The 16,717-nt window shown below is 41.9% G+C and overlaps 1 protein-coding gene across 1 annotated transcript in view; it reads right to left on the bottom strand.

Annotated features, from left to right (window-relative positions):
- Positions 1–16,422, bottom strand: part of sh3bp5 (SH3 domain binding protein 5) — a 35,540-nt gene extending 19,118 nt beyond the window's left edge. Inside the window, exons 1-3 of the mRNA XM_022746153.1 lie at positions 16,056–16,422; positions 14,398–14,460; positions 5,082–5,210 (exon numbers count right to left, since the gene is read on the bottom strand). Coding sequence (XP_022601874.1) covers positions 5,082–5,210; positions 14,398–14,460; positions 16,056–16,133 — 270 coding nt within the window. The 5' untranslated portion in view covers positions 16,134–16,422. The remainder of the gene's footprint in view (positions 1–5,081; positions 5,211–14,397; positions 14,461–16,055) is intronic.
- Positions 16,423–16,717: the final 295 nt, after the last annotated feature.

Below are 16,717 nucleotides of genomic sequence, written 5' to 3'. Positions count from 1 at the left end.
GGAAACAATGAGAAGGAAAGAAAAAGGAAAAGGGGGAAAGAAGGAAAGAGCAGGGACAAAAAATAAATAAAAAATAGATAAAAGAAAACAAGCCAAAAACAGAAAGGAGGGCTGGGCATTCAGCAGTCAATAACAAAGCAAGACGTAATGAAAACACCAATTACGTAATCGGGTCTCAGCTGAACCAGCCAAACATCACACTCTGCAGCGCCGTGAACCGAGTCCACGGCGAGCGATGAAGACAACACGAGGACAGCAACAAAGAGACCCAGTGTGTCTTCGGTTTGAGATATTTTTAGTTGGCAAGTCTTTAAAGTAACTGACATCAAAGCGCTTTGTGTGAGTTCTGTCTAATTTGTGGCAAGAGCCATTTCCAACAGCCTGACAAAAACAGCTTTGTTAAAAGACAAACAACTGCTTTTACTCGACTTCAGCTCTTTTCTATTTCAGCTCCAACTGGCTTTTCTTTTTTTTTTTTCCACCATCTATTCTTGAGACGGGGCGGGTCATTTACAGAAAGATTAGATATATGGAGCCAATCCCAGCGGCCACTGGGTGAGGGCGGGGCACATCCGGGACAGGTTGCCAGTCTATCACAGGGCTGACGTATATAGAGACAAACAACCGTCACACTTACGGGCAGTTTACAGTCGCCAATTAACCCGAACCTAAGAGTCTTTGGATTGTGGGAGGAGGCCGGAGAACCCGGAGTGAACCCACGCAGGTGCCAGGAGATCGTGCAAACACCTATTAGATCCTGCTTGGCCCACTTACTTTGTTTTACCATCATCCTCATGATGCGATACTAAATTTCATTGATCCCTACTGTAAAACTTTATGTTCACTTACCCTCCCCCCATTTCCACAGCTACAAGAGAAAGTGCAGCATCATCATCATTATACATCCATTGCGGTTTATCACAGGTTTATCACAGACTCCCAATCTTTTTAAAACTCCCCAAACTCTCCTGCTGGGGACACTTAAAGGTTTTGACATTTCTTCTATAATGACTGCTTATAGAAATGGTGGTTAAACTGTAAACGGTGAGTCGGTGGTTTATCAAATCAGCAAATGATATTTCCAGCTTCTGAGAAGTGAGGATGTGCTGCTTCATGTCATTGTAAACCGAATATCTTGGCCAGACACAAAACAAGACATCTGAAGACGTCACCTTGGCTTCTTCGTGATGCGATGACCGGAGATTGTTCAATATTAAAACAACAGCTGTAGCGCTACCTGGACCTGCAGTATAAGCCAAAGGAAAAAAAAAAAAAAAATCATCCACAATGTTCATTTGCAGACGTGCTGGAAGCAAAGCCTCGGCTTTAAATGCCTGGGTGCTAGACTAATGCAGTGAATTAGAGCAGAGATCTGATTTTAAAAAAAACTCCACTGCAGTCTGTAGCCGTCAGAGAAAAGGAAAGACAAAGAGAACGAGGGAGCACGGGGGGAGAAGAGGGACAAAGAGAGACGAGCGATGAAAAGGTCTGAGAGCAGAACAAGCCTGGCTTACAAAACCGACGTTTATCCTTCCCTGTTGATATAAAGCATAACAGAGGTTCAATGTGCCCCGCGAGGCATTTGGATAGCAAGCGCAGACAGATACAGCAGATGGAAAATGTTTGTGTAGGCCAGTGGACTGAGCTGTGAAGAGGTTAGAAAAGCTGGCTGCGATTTCAAAGTCCCCGGTTCAGAACTTCAGACGCGCCGAGAAAAACGTGGACGTAGAGATAAATGAAGCGAAGCGACCGAGAACATGTTGAACATCACAAAACATGTTCAGAAAGAAGCATCAGCAGAGTAGAATAATATGAAAAATGGAATATTAGCACATTATCGCTGCTCTGATTATTCATCTGGTTATCAGTATCTGATACTCGGTTCGCCAAGTTCATTTTAACAACTTATCAACAAAAGCCAGCGGCCTTCAGACTGAGAGCAGATAATGGTTCAGCCTATTAGTCTTATTCTGCGGCCCGGAGAAAATTGGAAAACAGCTGGGTGCACGCTGAAGTAACGTCAGGACGAGATGTGAGTCGTTGAACACACAGAGCTCCGAGGTCCAAGTTTTTGTGTTTTCAAGCACAGACGCAGCAAAAACCATCCAGTGCATGAGGTTAACGTGGCAACGGGGCAAAGAGCAGTTCAGTTCAGTTCAGCCCGAAAAACAGGGGTTGATGGGGACATGCCAGGATACAATCCATGCATGTGTGTAAATGTGAATACTGTGCACACGCGGATGTACAGCATCTCCACAATCCGGTTCACCTCAAAACCTTTTTTAAAAAGGTCAGTTCTCACAGCAGAGATATAATTTAAAATGACTAATGGTAAAATAATACTATATCATCAAGGTCAATGAGTCTAAAGTCAGAGCCATTTGCACCTCATCAATCATCAGTCAAGAGAAGGTCAGTTATAATTTGAAAAACACTTCACTTAATTCAGACCCTGAAACCCAAATGTAATGAAGCCCAGCCGCTATCGAAGCTTAACTTTTCCCAGCAGTGCAGTGGAGCTGAACTATCAAATCCATCACAGTCAACATCTGATAAAATCCCACAGGAGTCTGATGCTGTAACTCTGACCTGGTCTGAACCCGTCGGGTCGAGGTCGTCGTTTAAAATCTCTTCAGTTTGACGGTTGATCAATAAAATCAAAGAGAACAGAGGTGAAGATAAACTTCAGAACTCGAGCTTGTAGATGTATTTCGTCCGGACACTTTAGCGGGGAAGATGTTCCGCAACGCAAGGGCGACTTCCCTTGTTCTAGTTATAGGAGAGTCTCTCTAACTTAGCAAAGTTAGTCAAACTGGGTCGCCTGCATGAGGGGGACGAGCTAAAACCTTCTCCTAAATTTTAACTGACTTTTCCTGTCAGTCCAATGTCGAGCTAAATTAGCCTGGCTGTTCATGCAGAGAGGGGTGGTGCAGTATAACAAGTGAAGAAAACAAAACTGTATTCATAAAAGAACTTATTCGAATGGTTTCCCTTACAGAGTAACAGAACAGCTGTGGTGATGTTAAAATGTTCCGTCTCCCTGGAGGAAAAGACGAACTCCGCCTCAACTCTGAGCTTCATTTCTAATTCTCCTCCCTGTTCCCTAACCTGTCCTTTCTCCTTAGTCATCTTTTTTTGATTCCCAGCTCTAACTCCTCAACACATTTCTGCACTTCTCTACCATGGACGACCTTTTCAGGGACACACGGAAAACATCCATAAAAACAGAGCATCTCTGCAGTCTGTGCACTGCAACCAGCTCTTCTCTTACTTCTCAATCTCGGACTGTGAGCATTATTTACAGTTTGAAATCAAGCCGTTGCAGAAACATGCTCAAGAAATGAAAGTGAATTTCGAGAGGAGACAGAAATAAAACTGGACCAGCAGGTGAGCCGACAGGTGGAAGGAAGTACAACCAGTGCATGTTGTACATCCTCATCTCAGTTCCCCAAGGACCAAAACAGTCGAGGTGCCTGATGCACCGAAACCACAGGTGACGAATCTTTATCACGATCATTTCACAAACAATCGAATGTTTCTTGATAGTCTTCATTCCTGTTTGATTTGTAGATTTGTGTTGATTGTAAAGCAGTTTGAGCAGCAATTCATGCATAAAAGTTTTGATATAAATTAAGGACGGTCTATTGAATGGATTCTCTTAATGCTAACATATTTGATCCTCATTAGAAACCCCAAATGCTCCAGATGGTTTTGGATAAGATCATCCACTAAACGAAGTATTTGGGTTTTGTGACAGATCTCAGAGTAAATACAAGGACAGAGGGTTAAAGGCCAAAGAACAAGAGAGATTACAGTCTGGATGACATCAATTCCTTCAAGTATTTTGTATTTTTGGCCTCAAATCGAGTTAATGTCTCCTTGAAGATTTCCTTGTGATCCTCTGTTTAAATGGGTTAAAAAAGGACATAAAGTTGAGGAAGGGGAAGTCCGATTGCAGCGTCACTTTGCAGAAACTCTTTCACCATTGCTCAGATTTCAGCACAAAAACTGAAAATTACCACTCGTACTCGTAGCAAATATTTATGTCCAGATAGCCCTCCTATATGAGCCATATCATGGAGGCAGGGAGGCGATAAAACCTCCACAATAAAGCCTTTCAGTCGATGCCTGTGCTTCCTGACTGAGCTCTTACAGCTGCGTGGGCTCTTATCGAGATGTGCAGGTGGCTGCTTCCCCCTTTATTTACACACACACACACACACACACACTTTGCTGAAAAGGGAAGTGAGACCGTGGTCTGAAATGATTGTGTAGTTCCCCTCATTACCATTTTAAGCTGCATCCGATTTCTGCATTTTACTGATGAACTAGACTGAAAACAATTAAAGTTTGTGCATTAAAATTCAATTATCACCTCAACAAGCGACGTCTTAAAGCCGAACAAATGATTTTCAGAGAGGAAGGAGATTAATGAGATGGAATTTAGGGAGACTACTGAAAATCAAAGCAGGTAAAACACCAGCAGGGAAACTCAAAACAAACAACGTGTTCAACGACATTACCTAGAACGATGCTGGTCAGTTCTTACTCATCGACCGAATATCAACCTACCATCATCATCATCATCTATTCATGCACAATTATACCTCAATGACAACTCACTCTCTATGTGCTAGCTTGCATCACATCCATCCATCCAATCTTCCACCAACCCAGGTCCTCCCACTTCGAGTTGGGCTTTGGACTTGAGCATGACTTAAGGGATAAAAACATGAGGACTCGAGACTTGACTTGATTAAGAACTACTGAACCAACTACCTACCAACCTGATACAAAAAACAGTCAAGTCTCAGATCCCAGAACAATAAAAAACAAATTAACAAATGAGACCAGGCCATGCACAGCTAAACACACTGAATATGGAAATAAAAGGATAAAGTTAAACACGAGTAACAGAGATTTGAAAGGAAAAAGATCATGTCATGATCAACCTTCACAACTCGGAAAGAGATGGACTTAATTTTTGAGACTAAAAGGTCTTCAGGGTAAACTGGTTACCTGATCAGGTGGACCCACTTCTGAATCTACCATCCCCTCCCATCCATGCACTGTTGACTGACCTGTCGGGCCAACCTGCGGGCCTCCCAGTAAGGCTTGGACTCCTCAACAGCCTTGCCAATCTTCTTCACCAGTTCGTCCAGCTTCACCGTGGCCTCCACCAGAACCGAGCGGAACTTCTGCCTCGCATCCTGATTGGAAAAAAAAAAGAAAAAAGAAGAAGGTAAAAGTTTTGGTTAGATAAGTCAAAACAAACGAGGGAAATATTTGAGGGCTCAGCTGAACTTGCAGGACCTCTGATCATACTGATCATCTTAAAAACGTTAGGTAATCAGTACCCACCCCCACCATACTGTCTAGTGTACGAATACGGGATTTTAATGGTTTTGCTCATCCCAAACCCAAACAGTGAACACAACCATTCCCCTCAGCTCTGCAACAAACGCACCTAATGAAATCCTAACCTGAATTAAGGCGATTCAAGGTCTCTGCCAAAACCCCATTTGGTGAAAAATCACATTAGTGCATCAGTGAGATAAAAGGAAGCTGTTACGTAGAGTTTCAGATGATGGACTGACAAAAACTAACGGGACGGTGCTTGACTTAATTGTAAAATATGTCACCAGAGTTTAAATCCAATGTTGTTTCTCCAACTTTTGTCAATGAAAATGCCCCTTATGAGCCTTTAAAGATGCTTCTTGCTTTATTTCACCTTGCACATAAGAATGACCACTTGTTATATCAGTTGACAGGGCGTTGCGCTCTTGACCCTTCATCTCCATCCTAGTCGCTGCTCGCAAAGCTGCTAGTTGAGGAAATGAAACTTGCTCTATTGCTCCCAGCGATGAGTCGCAGTCGGCATCAACACGAGCATCTACTCTAAAACCCAAGTAATCAGAGATAAAAATCACTGAAAAGTAGGTCTAAATGGTGGCTGAGAAGCATTAACTCTCAAACCATTAAAAACTTCATCTTATCTGGGCAAAGTATTCACATCATGTGCCAGATAAAGCTGACACAGTTTTCCCGAGAACGCGGGTGTCCCAGTAAACACTGGAAAGCAGACTCAAGCCAATCTGTTTGTAGATGCCTGTGAAAAATTAATGTCCTATATAATGTTGTTAACTAGTACGAAGCAAACCTTGTTCCATCTTAGAGAGCTTTGTTCATTCATTGGTACTTGTCAAGGGGAAATTCTCAGACTGATTTGGCTCTTAGATGTCATCATGGACGTGTAATTGGCATGACGGGCAGAGAACTTTCTAAGCACAAGAACAAATAGACCAAGACGAAAAACAAGTAAGAAACGTCATGTATCTACGCAGGGAAGTTCCTTATTAAGTCTCCTCCTCATTTAGCAGGGTCAGTTATACAAGTGACATTGGGGACAAGGATGTTTGGCAGCAGTGGTCTTGATTTGAAAGACAAGCTCCACAACTGCTGTCCCAAAAGAAACCCTCAAGTTTAAGGAAACAACAGTTTGTAAGGTCTCAGCACATTCGTCCTCAAACAGACTTTATTTATCTGGAGAGCAAAAGAAGACAAATATTTCTTGTGACATCCCTTTGTTTGAATGTCAGTCAGTTTGTTTGTCCTGACACAAGTGGTTGCTTTTGATGCGACCATCCAGCTGAGATTTATCCTATTAAAACTCAAGTGGCACCACTACACAGAGAAGCCAAACATTGCAGTTTTCAGTCCTCAACAACCCCAGAGGACAAGGTTTGATAGAGTCTATGATCCCGTTATTTAGAAGTACAATGGCAATTGGTGATTGAATTTGCCGTTTCAGACACTGAAGATGTTTCTCGTCCAACAGGTTTCTCCCATATTCCAGAGATTGGGACTTCCACACATTATAACCTTCTGGTTTGTTGGTTTAAGGAAACTGTTGTTGACATTGTATCGAGGGCCAAGGTCAAATTCCTATATGCAAGCACTAATGGATGTCTCACAACCTCGCCCCAGTCCTTTGAAGATCTCTGATATCTTCGAGTTTCAAATAGGGGCGGTGTTGTGCTCATTGATGGCCATTTCCTCTGGGTGGAGTCACGATTGACCAATCAGAGCTCTGTAAACAGGATGAATTATGGCCTTTAATTAAGTCCTCTTCCTACTAAGCTATCTAGCTGAGCAGTTACACTGATGAAAAACAGTCAAAGCAAAAATGATCACAAAAGTGGCAACAGGAATGGATGAGATCAATGGAGCTGCTATAAATGGATTTACAAAAGCATTAACATTTGCATATTTCTTTGACCAATAGGAAAATTAACCCATTAGCTGCTCCTAGCAACAGCTACCACAGCTTCCATGTGGAAGCATCTGGAGACAGATGTGTTACTCATGACTGTTGCTGGTTAGGGCAAAAAACAAACAAACCAAACAAGAAAATGTCAGCTTGGGATGAATTTCTCAAAAGCTGCAGATTACTGCTGCTGCTGCTGCTGCTGGTACACCATGTATTTTCAAAGTCATTGTTGCTTGCACATTGCAGACACATCTTGCATGAATATTAAGTATGGGGTTTGTTTTGAAATATGTCAAAATGAGAAAAAGAGGAAATGAGCTCATGTTGCCTCTTGCATGTTGTGAATTTGGTGAGACGGGCCTCAGGCTATCAGGCCTGTGTCACCCTGCACACGACGAGCTCACGGGCTGCTGAAAACCAGTGAACCGGCTCTAATGCTGTTGTCTCTGTATGAGCTCTTGTATAATTCTTGTGATGAATAAATACATTTTTAAGGACATCCCTTTCTGCAATGAATAATGAGGAGTGTCTGCTCTGTTTCCAGCGAAGACAGAGTTCCTTTGAATGTAACTGTGATATAACAAATTCCCCTTCACTGATTCAGTTCTGTGCTGCTGCTGTTAAAGACGATCAACTTCTCAGAACAACCACTCTCGTGACATTTTCAGCGTCTTTTATAGACGACGAGGAACCTTCAAGTTTCTTTTTGGTTGGTTTTCTAAAGCTGTTGGGTTTCTCTTCATAATACTGTAAGGCACTGTGATGTATTTTATGCTTTGGCACTATACAAATAAAACTGAACTGACATGAATTGAATTAAAGGCTACACAAAGTTGAACTTTCCCAAAATGAACTACATTTTACTTAATTAGTGTTTTTTTTAGCACGTCTGTCACTCGACTCACCAGCAGCTCAAAATGCAGTAGAACAAAAAGGTTCAGTTATTGAAATCAAGAACAACCAGAAGAAAATGTTCCAAGGTGAGAAACAAATGGACTAAAAACAAATGCTGCTAAAGTTCCTGTAGATAAAAAAGCTCATGCATAATGGAAAGGCGCTGGGTAAATAAACAGAAAGGCAGGAACATGTTCTGGAGGTGGAAGAATAAATAAACTAGACTTGGATGCTGCAGTATTTTTTTTTTTGGCAGTTTATTTTTCCATGTTCATTAGAGATTCTATGGGCATCAGATGTGTCTGAAAAATAACCTCTTGGTGAACTTTAAAACTCTTAATATAGAAACATTTGAACAGTGTTGGGTTAGATTTCCCCTATAATTCAGTGAGCTAACACTAGGGCTAATTACCTGTGCTGTGATACAACACTAGACCCGGTGGGGATGCTGACAGTCTCTTTTCTGCATCTTGACACACAATTCAATTTGCGTGACATCACATACGTAGCCGTCAAATTAATTTTCATTAGCCTTTTGCAGGTTGGAGACTGCATTTTCAACCCACTAACGCAGCTGACGTTAATTTGCCAGCTTGGTGCAGCTGATGAAAAACTGCCTGCAGCAGCTGAGGCAAAGAAAAATGAGAAGCAGCTTTTCTCTACTTCTGTCTGATGTGAAGAAGCCGTTGTTTCAAAAACTGAGAGTGGAAGATCCGCCAGTGTTATCAATGTAAACTGCATATGTGTGGTGCTGGAGCGGACCATGGAAATGTTTGCATTTTCAGGAATTTGATAATCAAGTTTGTGTCTGGACTGGAATCAAAGGCTGGATTCAATTTCAGCTGCTCAACAGCAACGATTCAAAGTTAATTTGTTGAACTTTAAAAAACTCATGACATCTGTATCTAAAGAAAGCTTGGCCTTATTTATCTGTGCCAAAAACACACTTACTGAAAAATCTTAACGTTAGTATTGTCTCAACAAGGTAACAACCGGCACCCGAGAGGCTTTCAAACCAGAAAACACATTCAGACTGAGACTTTGGAGAGTTTCAGTATCGTCTGCATCAATAGAGCTTTTCAGTTCTGCTGTCTTGCTGAGAAAGAAATGCATTTTCTCTGAACATTTTTTCACCATTGATCCAGGTCATAACAAAAACAGCAGCTGTAACTCTGCATCCTCACAATCTGCAGGTTTCTTTCATTCAAGGAGGTTTCAGTTCAACATGAATAAAATGTGTTAGAGAAAAGGTCATTGTTCAAAAACCGACACCGTCTCTGGTTAAATTTCCCAGCAGGCCTCAGGCCATGAAGGGGCCGCAGCAGTCTGAGATGTTGGAGCTGCACAGGCAGCTTAAAACACAACGTTACTGTAGACTGGTGTGTGGAGTTTTTGATCTCGACGTGGATCGTTATCCTGCCCTCCAGGCTCAAACACGTCAGTCAGTCCTCTCCAATTTGACTTTTAGCCCCGTTCTGTTCTGTCAAACTTGATGTTTCAATCCTTCATACCATCTTTTCATCTCCACCACCTTCAAAATATTTCACCACTGCCCACGTCTCTTCACCGAATGAAACCAAATGATGGTTTAAACCTTTTATTCTTTCACTACACTGATGCTTGATGCTTATTTTTAGCTACAGTAGCAGCATTAGGCTGAAATATCTTTTCAGAGGACGGACACTACTGACACTGGTAAACCTCTGACTTTCCTTCTTGCCCAAATGTCTTGCTTGGCCAAAACCCAAAAGGCAATCCAGTTTAGAAAAGCGACAATTAATCGATAAATCAATTTGTCAACCAACAGGAAATTAACTTTTTTTGTGAATTGATTAATAATTTAAAAGCATTTATTAAGCAAAACTGCCATAAATTAGATGGTTCCAGCTTTTTAAATGTGAGAATTTGCTTCTATGAAAAGCAGGATGTGTTTGGGGTTTTACTCTGCTGATCAGACAAAACATAATTGATGATGTCACCTTGAGGACATTGTGATAGGTGATAGATATTTTTACAATTTTGCAAAACAATTAAATCAAGAAAATAATCAGCAAATTAAGGGATAATGAAAGTATTGGTTAGTTGCAGCTCTTATCACAATCATTGTACATTTATTTCTTTTAGTTGACTTGATCGATTATATAAATGAATCGTTTCAGCACGAAACCAAACTGCATCACGTACACATGAAAGGAAACTGGACAGTTCAGAGTACTGGATGGAGTTCCAGTGAAACAATCACTGTGGGAGGTTGAAGTGCTGACTTTCAGTTTTAAGGGAAACTGACATGACATGACACTTCTTAACCCCTGTGACTGTCCACAGTTCCCACACAGTTTGTCAGATGTGGGTGTAAACGTCCTCAAATTAAAGCTGGAAGTCAGCACTTTACCCTTAAGAGTCACAGTTTCATGTCAAACTCACAGTGAAACAAACACGGCAGAGTGAACGACAGATAAAAACGTAAAAAAAAGAGGTCACGGAGCTACACAAAAGCCATGAGTGCGTATCCGTGTCCTCTCTCCCCCCCTCTCTCCGTCCTCTCCTCTGTATCTCTGCGATGATGCTGCTGTTGATGCAGACCGCAGTGCAGCGTCTCCGTCCTCCCACTCAGGGTTTGGACGCTCACACTGCGAGGCACTTCACCTTGTCAACACATTCCTGCCCTGAGGTGTCATGTCTACAGCTTTATCTGCTGAATTAAATATCATCTGCCCCCTCTCTGCTATGAAAGTGCATTCGCTTCTTTCGCATCACTGAATTTCTCATAACATTCGCCTCATTATTACTCTCTCCATCCCCGTCGTCAGCTGTTTAAACACTTCAGATCAGATCGTTCTTCGGGGTCAAGCGATTTGATGATCTAACAGCTGCTGATTTCGATCTGTGAACAAAACAACAGGAGGCTCGGCCAAAACTGCTCTTTCAAACGCTCAAGTGGAAAATTTGGAAGCATTTCTGAGGGAAAAATATTAATCCGGCAGTAAGCTACGCAGGATTTAAGCACTTCAAATGTTTATGTGGACATCAGAGGAGCAGTGTAAACACAAGACAGCTACTTTTACAGAAAGTATCTGACATCAAGTTCCTGTGATGATGAGCATCTGTCCTCCTTCAGTGTCCTTGAGCAAGACATATCTCTGACCTCCCTCTAAAGTCTGCGACTAAAGATTATTTTCATCATCGATCAGTCTGCCAATAACTTTCTTGCTTCATCGAAAATGTCCAAAAGTATTAAAAGCTCCTCCAGTGTAAAGGTCTCTGTCCATGTGTAGTGTGATTATAGATCAGGTCTAGCTTCTATATTAATACTGTGAAAGTATCAAAGCCTCAGTCCACAGAGAAATGCACACAGCCTGTATTCAGAAACTGAGCCTTAAAACCAGCCGTCAGGACTTCTGGAACTTTGTGATGTCACAACAAAGCAGTCACCAAGCCCCGCCCACCTGGACCCACCATCCAAACCTCAGAAAACAGTCAGCCAATCAGAAGAGAGGATCAGAGCCTCCTCTATTTATCTCTAGGAGGCCAAATGAAAGAGGTGTTTAGTATCATATTACTCACATCAGCATTAACTGACTGCTGTGTTGGCTGAAGTCAAGGTCATGTTCAGGGGCAGAAACACTTGGACTATATTGTGTTGTCAGTAGAGCTGCAATCAATCATTTTCATTATCTATAAAGCGACCTATTAATATCTTGATTAATCAGTTTGATTAGTAAATTGTGAAAAATGCTTATTATAGTTTATGAGCCTGTGGTGACGACAAAGAAACCAAGGAAATATTTACATTTGATGAGGTTGGAACCAGTGACTTTTGCCATTTCTGCTTCGACTATTGATTGTGAAAACTTTTTGTCCACTGCTAATCGGTTAAAGAAAAGAAAATCAGTTGATGTTTTTTTCTAGAATGAATCCTTCTTCCTTCGATTTTGTGTTTAAATTGAGGATCAAATTCTTCATTAAGCACAAAGCTATGAACTTGTTCAAGGGTCTGGACTGTTTGTCGTCATTGAAATTTCTATTAGGAGATAATCATCTCTTCAGATCCTTTAACACTCAATCACACCCCATCTCAAAAACTCTGGGGAAAACATCCACTGGCTCATGTTTTGTTTTCAACTGTTTTTCAGACAGGAGACCCGTCACAGTCCTGAACAGGAGACGTCTTTGTCAGACGCGAAAACAACATGACTTGATTTCGACTCCGTGGAGCCATAAAGAAAAGGGCAGAAACATAAAATCGGTCAAGGTTTAACAGTCGACACAGTGTCGATTCCATCGGGCACAGACAGGTTGGACCGACCACACGGACATAACCACGACCGAGGGGGTAACTGCTGCTGCGTGTCGTATCTGCATTTTCTGGACACATTTTTTTTTCCAGTTATGAATACAGTGACCACAAAGAATATCCAGCTCACAACAAAACACAAGACGCAGCAGCCGAAGCGCCGTCCTAAATGACTGAAACAACATACTGGCAAGATAACCCACTTGTGAGAGTGGTTATCACTAAATAAAATATGCATCACTTACTGTAAACTTGTTTTGTACGCTTTCATATCTCATTTCCCTCCACTGCTGCTTGTCAACAGCTGACAGCTCCGCTAAACATAGAAAAATCACAGCTGGGAACTGATCTCTGATCATCTGGACCAGTGTCAGTTTTTGCATCTTCCGTCTCGCCTTGTATTTTTAGACGGCGATGTTGAGTTCAAAGCTTTTCTTATTTGTTTTGGAGGCTTTACACCGTCTGCCACCCCCGAGTGCATCTCTGCGCTCCTCTGATTTGTCACCAATCGACTCTCATACTGTGACAGCGTGAATGAAACTTGGCTGTTGTCTGGTTCATTTGAGCCAAAGATCGGTTTGTGAGGGAAAAGATAAATCGACACAGGCCCCGTTCAGACCTCAGGTGGACTCCCTCCAACTACGTCAGTTCCCACCTGCATCTCCAGTGACCACATGTGATTGAATCTCTCATGTGAAAGTGGTCTCAGACTTTTGGAAACCCACTGTACATCATTTGTGTTTGCAAAGACCCAATGTGTCGTTGTTTTTAGCCAGTCCGACTGCGACGGATGGGTCTGTTGTCCATGTGTTTTCGAGAGGGAGGGAGGGAGGGGGTGGTCAAGGAGGGGCCGAGCGAATCAATGCGCTGCTCAGAGCTCTACAATGAAATTAGATTTTATCCGTTTGAAATAGCAAAATATTGTCGGTTCATTATGAGACAGGACTGTGGCGGAGGACGTCAGTAGAGTAGGCGGTCCTTCAGAGGACGTCAGTAGAGTGGGCGGTCCTTCGGTGTGACCCAGGACACATTTGTGTTCACACTGCTAAGAGACTTGTGGCCCAGACCACCAGATCTCAAATGTGTCCTCGATTCACACCTGAACTTAGAGCTGTCCACCTGAGATCAAATCACCTGAGACAGATGTTAAAAGGTCTGGACGATGGTGCGTTCACACACACACCGATACAAACCCGTTGATCTCAGTTCAACAACAATCCCTTAAAACAAAACCCTTTAACCCTTGAACTCTTGTTCACCTCGACCTCTGACCGACACCCTGTATGATTCTGTGTGACAACACTTTGGACTTTCAGCTCTATAAAGCTGCACACATGTTGCTGACCCACATTAATGTAAGCCATCAGCTTTTACTGGAGTTTAATGGGATTCAAAGATCAGTTATGCAACGACTGGCCCCTTCCCGCCCAGGTGATCATCTCGTCTCTGCAGTGCATCACAGCTGCTGCGTTCAAAGGTTCAGTCTCCACAGCAGTCCGCTTCCTCTGTGCAAAAGTTTCATGAGACTCTGGACCCTGTCTGCTCGATCTCTGCAAACTCTTCTGAATATAGCCGTCAGTAAAACTCCGTTAAATGACCCAGTTATTTTTACTGTAACACAATATGTCGTGCTGACACGGTGCAAAATGTGAACTTTACAAACAGGTTGGCCTGAAGACAGAGCAAAGGTTGAGCTGTAATTCAGTTAAAAAAAACTGCTGTATGTGCAAACAGTGATACCTTCAACACAACACTCGTCTGAAAAAGGTAAACTGACTGGATTTCACAGACCGCGGGTCCACGCGTGACGAGCCGCTCGGATCTGCTGATACCAGTTACACGGGAGCGATTACATGCTCTGTTAGTCAAAAACCCGACACACTGCATGAGTGCACAGAAAACCTGTAAACACATTCAAACCCCCCCCCGACAGACTGACCTCCAGCTCCGTCTCACATCTGTTGATGTCGTCGGTGGACTGGTTGAGTTTCTCCAGCTCCCCCTGGAAGAGAGGGAACATGGGAGAGATGAAGCAGAAAAGAAAAGGAGGATGAGGAGGGGGAAGTGATGTAATATATATATATATATATATATATAATACCTGGAATTACAGAGAGCGAACTAGACACATACTGAGTGTATTAGGAGAAACACATTCACATTAAAAGAAGCTTATGGGTTTCTCCTACTAGGACTGTTACTAAGATCGTTTTCATCATCGATTCATTTCCCATAATTGATCATTCAGTCTATAAATAGTCAACAATGGCCGTCGTCACATCTTCAAAATGTGTGTGTGTTCAACCAAAAGTCCAAATCCCCAAAAATATTCAGTTTCCTATGATATGACAAAGAAAAATCAGACAGTCCTCTTGACTGAGAGGCTGGAATCAGAGAACCTTTGACCTTTGTTCAACATTTTTGCTTGAAAAATCACTTAAACTAATAATCAATTAGCAAAATAGCTGCAGATTATTTTTCTGTGTAAAGAATAATGAACTGAAAAACACTTGTTGATTAAACGGGTGATAACAGGCGGACAAATACAACCAGTGACGATGGTCTTTTAAAAAGGGCAACATGATAGACATCAGCAAAGCTAATTCACAGATAAAGGAAACGATGGAAATGATTATTAGTTTGCAGAATCTGGGCGACACCGTGACGTCTGGTTTTACCACTCTAACTCGATTTAGCATTAACCGTTTATGGCTGACATGAATATTCCTGATGCAGGTTAAAAGCAATCACACTGGTGGCCACTGTATGATAAAACTTATCTATACTGCACATCATGCATAATCGAAAATGACTCTGCAACTATATTGCTGATTAATCATTTTTGAAGCAAAAGAACCAAAATTTCTCCAGCTTTTGTTTTGTTGTTGTATTTGTCTTTGGCTTGTTTTGTTTTTTTTTATGTTATGTGATAATAAACTGATCATTTCTGGGGTTTGGACTCTTGACTGGACAAAGAAAACTTTCTGAAGACATCAGGAAATTATAACAATCAATCATTTTTCACCACTTCCTGACCTTTTCTAGAACCAACGATTAATTGATTAACTGAGAAAATAATCGTCACCTATGAAAACCTTTAATAATGAGCCCTTTTTACAATGAATACTGCCTTGTTCATTATATTAATTATGTCTTTTTCATGCCGTACTCATTATTTTTTATCTTTTTCACAGTTTTACCTCATTATTTCTTTTACATTGGTGAAAGACTAACTTTAACTTGTGTTTAGTGAACAAAAATATGTACATTTCTTACTTAATGAGCTCATAATTTACCCTCTTTTTGAACTGCATCACCATGAACTGGATTGTGTTTCCAACAGATTTGCATTATCAGTTCAACCAGCCATCGTCACATCACGTGAATCAGCTTCAAACAGTCACATCTGTATGAATTATTAAAAATATAACATGTAAACTGAACTCGTATATAAATAAAGACACAGGGGGGTCATGCAGGAGATGCAGAGGCTGCATCGTACTTTGCTCCCTGCTGTTGGCTGCAGACGCGTTGGCCGCTCTACAATGAAAACGTTATCGATTATAAAGCCACAAATCGATACCGTGGATCTGTTACCTGGACTCTGGGGTCCACCTCCTCGTCTTCGTACTCCGTCTCGTCGTCCGACCTGTGCTCCCTCTCTGACTGATCCATGGTGGAGATGGAGGATGGATGTCACCGCCGAACAAAAGACAAGACTAACCTACAGACACCACAGACGGAGCGGGCTCATCTGTCTCCGCCTGTCACCGCACGTTGGATTCACGGAGCAGTAGCCTACTTGTTGTGTCTCCACCTTAAATTATTTTACGTTTTTTTTTGTTTTTTTGTGTTTGTCTTTTCCTAGAGGACGAGTCTGTGGAAGAAGAACATCCTGGTTTTGTATCCGTCCACCGAGCCGGGCCGAGCTGTGGCGTCTCTCCCCGCTCCGCTCTCCCTTCGCTCTGAGCCCCGATGCTGAAATGACCCGAGCTCTGCCTCAGACCGGGAACGCCCCCTTCTGCGAGGCTGTGGGCAGTATGAGGGGTGATTAGTGCCATGTAGCGGTGAACCGTCATAATGAATGACAGGTTTTTTTTCAACATCTTGTTGAAGCAATTAAACGTTGAAAATAAATGGAAACAATCGTAAAGTCTGAAATAAGATACATAGTAAAATACATAAAAGGAAATATGATATGTATATGTTTTGGGGTTTTTTTTGTAATTAATCAATATAGTGTCCAATTATTATTTTGA

Source organism: Seriola dumerili, unplaced genomic scaffold (genome assembly GCF_002260705.1).
Source record: "Seriola dumerili isolate Sdu_G_001 unplaced genomic scaffold, Sdu_1.0 BDQW01000092.1, whole genome shotgun sequence".
Taxonomy (NCBI): domain Eukaryota; kingdom Metazoa; phylum Chordata; class Actinopteri; order Carangiformes; family Carangidae; genus Seriola; species Seriola dumerili.
This window is presented reverse-complemented; position numbering and strand designations above follow the sequence as displayed.